The following is a 3,059-nucleotide window of genomic DNA, read 5'->3' on the forward strand; positions in this document are numbered from 1 at the left end:
TTAATACCCTCTTACTTCTCAATTCTCTATCTTTTTTTTCTATCTCTTATTTTATTTTCCTTTTACTCCTTTTTTTATTGACTGATTGCTATTTGTTTATCTAAAAAATCAAATAATTTAAACTACTAGCTTCAGTTAAAGGTTACAAACTATAAGAAGAAGAAAGAAAATAGTGTAAGCACTAAGGAATTTTAAGATGAAGTGTTTTAATAAGATTATACGTTAGTAATTGAGTGTAGGATTTTATGTTTTAACTAAAATTTTGGTTTTTATTTGGGTTTCTAAGAAAATTTTTGTAAGAATTAGAAATACACGAGTAAAATGAGGATATAAATATAATTTGTTTTAAAAGTGGTTCTTTTTTAACTTTAGAAAACTTAAAAAATTGATCACTATACTAACTAGCATTTTATTTTTTTTCTTTGAAATTTTAGAGTTATTTCTGCAACGACTTTGTTTATATAATAACAATAAGTATATATTTTTAACACTTTTAAGTTTATGAATATTTTTTAAAACTTTAGAAATTTCAGCACTCTAACATTTTTCATCCAAATCTAAACGTAGGAAAGCAGCGGTGTCGATGAAACCTGATCCATCGTAACAGAGGATGTCTCTTTTTTCCCCCTGCATTTCATTTGTTCCAGAGGCGACGAAATGTATGATCGATGTGTTTAAGCACCCAGTTGCTCCTCATCCCGCTTGTTGCAATGCCATTTCTAAGCTCAAGAACTGTTCCTCTTCGTTTTTCAATGGCATTCCTTCTGCTGATATGATTCTGACTAAGAGTGTTTGTGCTTCGTGGGGGGCTCCAATTTCTTAGTCGAATATGAATTTTGTGATAATAAGATCTGTTCTGGGAATGGGCTTTTGTTTTTCTTTGGGTTAATGGAGAAATTGTCGATTGAAAAGTCAAATTCTTCATTTTTCTTCTTGCAGTCTTTAATATTATATTATAATTTTATAAGGCTCTGATTCAAGGCTGTCTATTTCTCGAGATTGCTGTTGAGAACTCAAATTTTAAATCTAAACCCATTACAATGCTCTGTGTTTGATTGATCTCTGTTTTGCAACCGGAACTGCAGAAAGCCGTCGTTTCTTGACCACCAGCCATGGCCGGAACTAATCCTTCCGGCACTGTCCAAGATGTAGCTTCTAAAGGGGAAGTCCCGGAAAGATACATCCATAAAGAAAGCGATCGAGGAGCTCTGAACGCTCCGTTAATGGCAGCTCCTGTAATCGATATCGGTCTCCTCTCATCCGGACCGGAACTGGAGAAACTCCGCCATGGACTTCAATCATGGGGCTGCTTTCAGGTTCGATTCTCTTGATTTTGCTCTCTAAAATCCTAAAACCTCACAAGGGTTAGGAATTTCTTTAAACCCTAATTTCTGTGGACTCTGTATCTCGATCCCATTAAAAATCAAATTGAAGAAACTAGTAAGTGTTTGTGGTGTTTCTATAGGCTATAAATCATGGAATGTCAACTGAATTTCTTGATGAAGTTCGTCAATTAGCGAAACAGTTCTTTGGTCTTCCAATGGAAGAGAAACTGAAATACTCAAGAGAAGATGAAATGGAAGGATATGGCAATGACATGGTTCTTTCAGACCAACAAATTCTTGATTGGACTGATCGTTTATACCTTACTGTATGTCCACAACAAAGCCGTCGTTTTAAGTATTGGCCAACAAATCCTGAAAGATTTAGGTACTTTTTTCTTTCTCAAATCTTGTTCTCTATGTGATTTTGTATATGAATAATGTAGAAGAATCTGCTGGATTGATGAACATTGTAGGGAAGTTGTTGATGAGTACACTGCTAATGTGAAGCTGATAAGTGAGAAAATCCTTAAGGCCATGGCAAGGTCATTAGATTTAGATGAGAGTAGCTTTCTTAACCAGTATGGTGAGCGAATTCAGCTCGACGCACGGTTCAACTTCTACCCTCGATGTCGAAATCCCGATCTTGTTCTTGGTGTTAAGCCGCACGCCGATGGATCAGCAATCACCATTTTGTTGCAGGACAAGGAAGTAGAAGGTCTGCAGTTCATGAAAGGTAACGAGTGGTTCAATGCCCCAATCATTCCCGGCGCTCTTCTCGTCAATGTCGGGGATCAAGCAGAGGTAAAACATGCTGTAAAAACAAACATTTAATTTTTAAATCACTGTCAAACATGTTCGTAAACATACTCGTATTGTGACAGATCACAAGTAATGGGATATTCAAGAGTCCAGTTCATAGGGTATTGACAAACTCAGAGAGGGAGAGGATATCTTTGGCAGTTTTTTACCTTCCAGATTCAGACAAAGAAATTGAACCATTAGAGAAGCTGATTAATGAAACTCAGCCAAGGTTGTACAAGACTGTCAAGAACTTTGTTGGGCTTTACTTTGAGTACTACCAACAGGGACAGAGACCAATGGAGGCTGCAAGAATCTAAATTTGTTCTATGATATTTCTACCTCTCATTTTCTACCTGCCATTTTCATGGTTGATTGAAGTCATTTACACAACAAAAAAGCTTATAATATCTATGTTTTAGATCATTTTTGTCCTTGTGATTAGGATTTGATTCCATATTAATCCATCTAATATGAAATGTCCAATGAACTTTAAATAAACCTAGTTTGAAGTTAGTTCTATCAAAATGGCAAAATAATAATAATTTTTATTTAAGAGTGGAAATATTTTCAAAGTTATTGCAGAGGGAGAGTAGAAGCTCATGGAACTCAAGGACATATAGTTGTACAACCTATAGAACAAATCTTGTTCAAGTGTCAAATATATGCCTAACAAGTATCGGAGTGTCTAAGTATCCAATACTTGTTAGACATGTTAGTCTAACTAGAGCGTTTGCCCTTCTTAGATTACATTCACGTACTTAATGACTCAAGGTCAACTATCAAGTGCATGCTCACTTAAGTATTTATGAGACTCTTTACTATGATTATCATTTCTCTAAAAAAAAAATATATTTTAATCTTTTGACCACATTTCAAAAGCAAAAATTACTTTATTTTTCAAAACTTTGTTTGAATTATGAAAGCATTTATAAA

The 3,059-nt window shown here is 34.7% G+C and overlaps 1 protein-coding gene across 2 annotated transcripts; it reads left to right on the forward strand.

The window, feature by feature from the left end:
- The first annotated feature begins 486 nt into the window (after window positions 1-486).
- Window positions 487-2,549, forward strand: LOC120070718 (protein LATERAL BRANCHING OXIDOREDUCTASE 1-like). 2 transcript variants are annotated; one of them, XM_039022566.2, is made up of 5 exons: window positions 487-659; window positions 1,086-1,316; window positions 1,466-1,710; window positions 1,799-2,126; window positions 2,207-2,549. In XM_039022566.2, exons 2-5 carry the CDS (start codon window positions 1,113-1,115, stop codon window positions 2,441-2,443), a joined length of 1,014 nt encoding a protein of 337 aa, XP_038878494.2. In that variant the 5' UTR covers window positions 487-659; window positions 1,086-1,112; the 3' UTR covers window positions 2,444-2,549. The 2 variants fall into 2 exon arrangements, with proteins under 2 accessions (XP_038878494.2, XP_090167414.1); XM_090311288.1 differs by having other exon boundaries at window positions 490-1,316.
- The last annotated feature ends 510 nt before the right edge of the window (window positions 2,550-3,059 follow it).

Source organism: Benincasa hispida, chromosome 2 (genome assembly GCF_027475165.1).
Source record: "Benincasa hispida cultivar pf3 chromosome 2, pf3_genome.v1.1, whole genome shotgun sequence".
NCBI classification, from domain to species: Eukaryota; Viridiplantae; Streptophyta; class Magnoliopsida; order Cucurbitales; family Cucurbitaceae; genus Benincasa; species Benincasa hispida.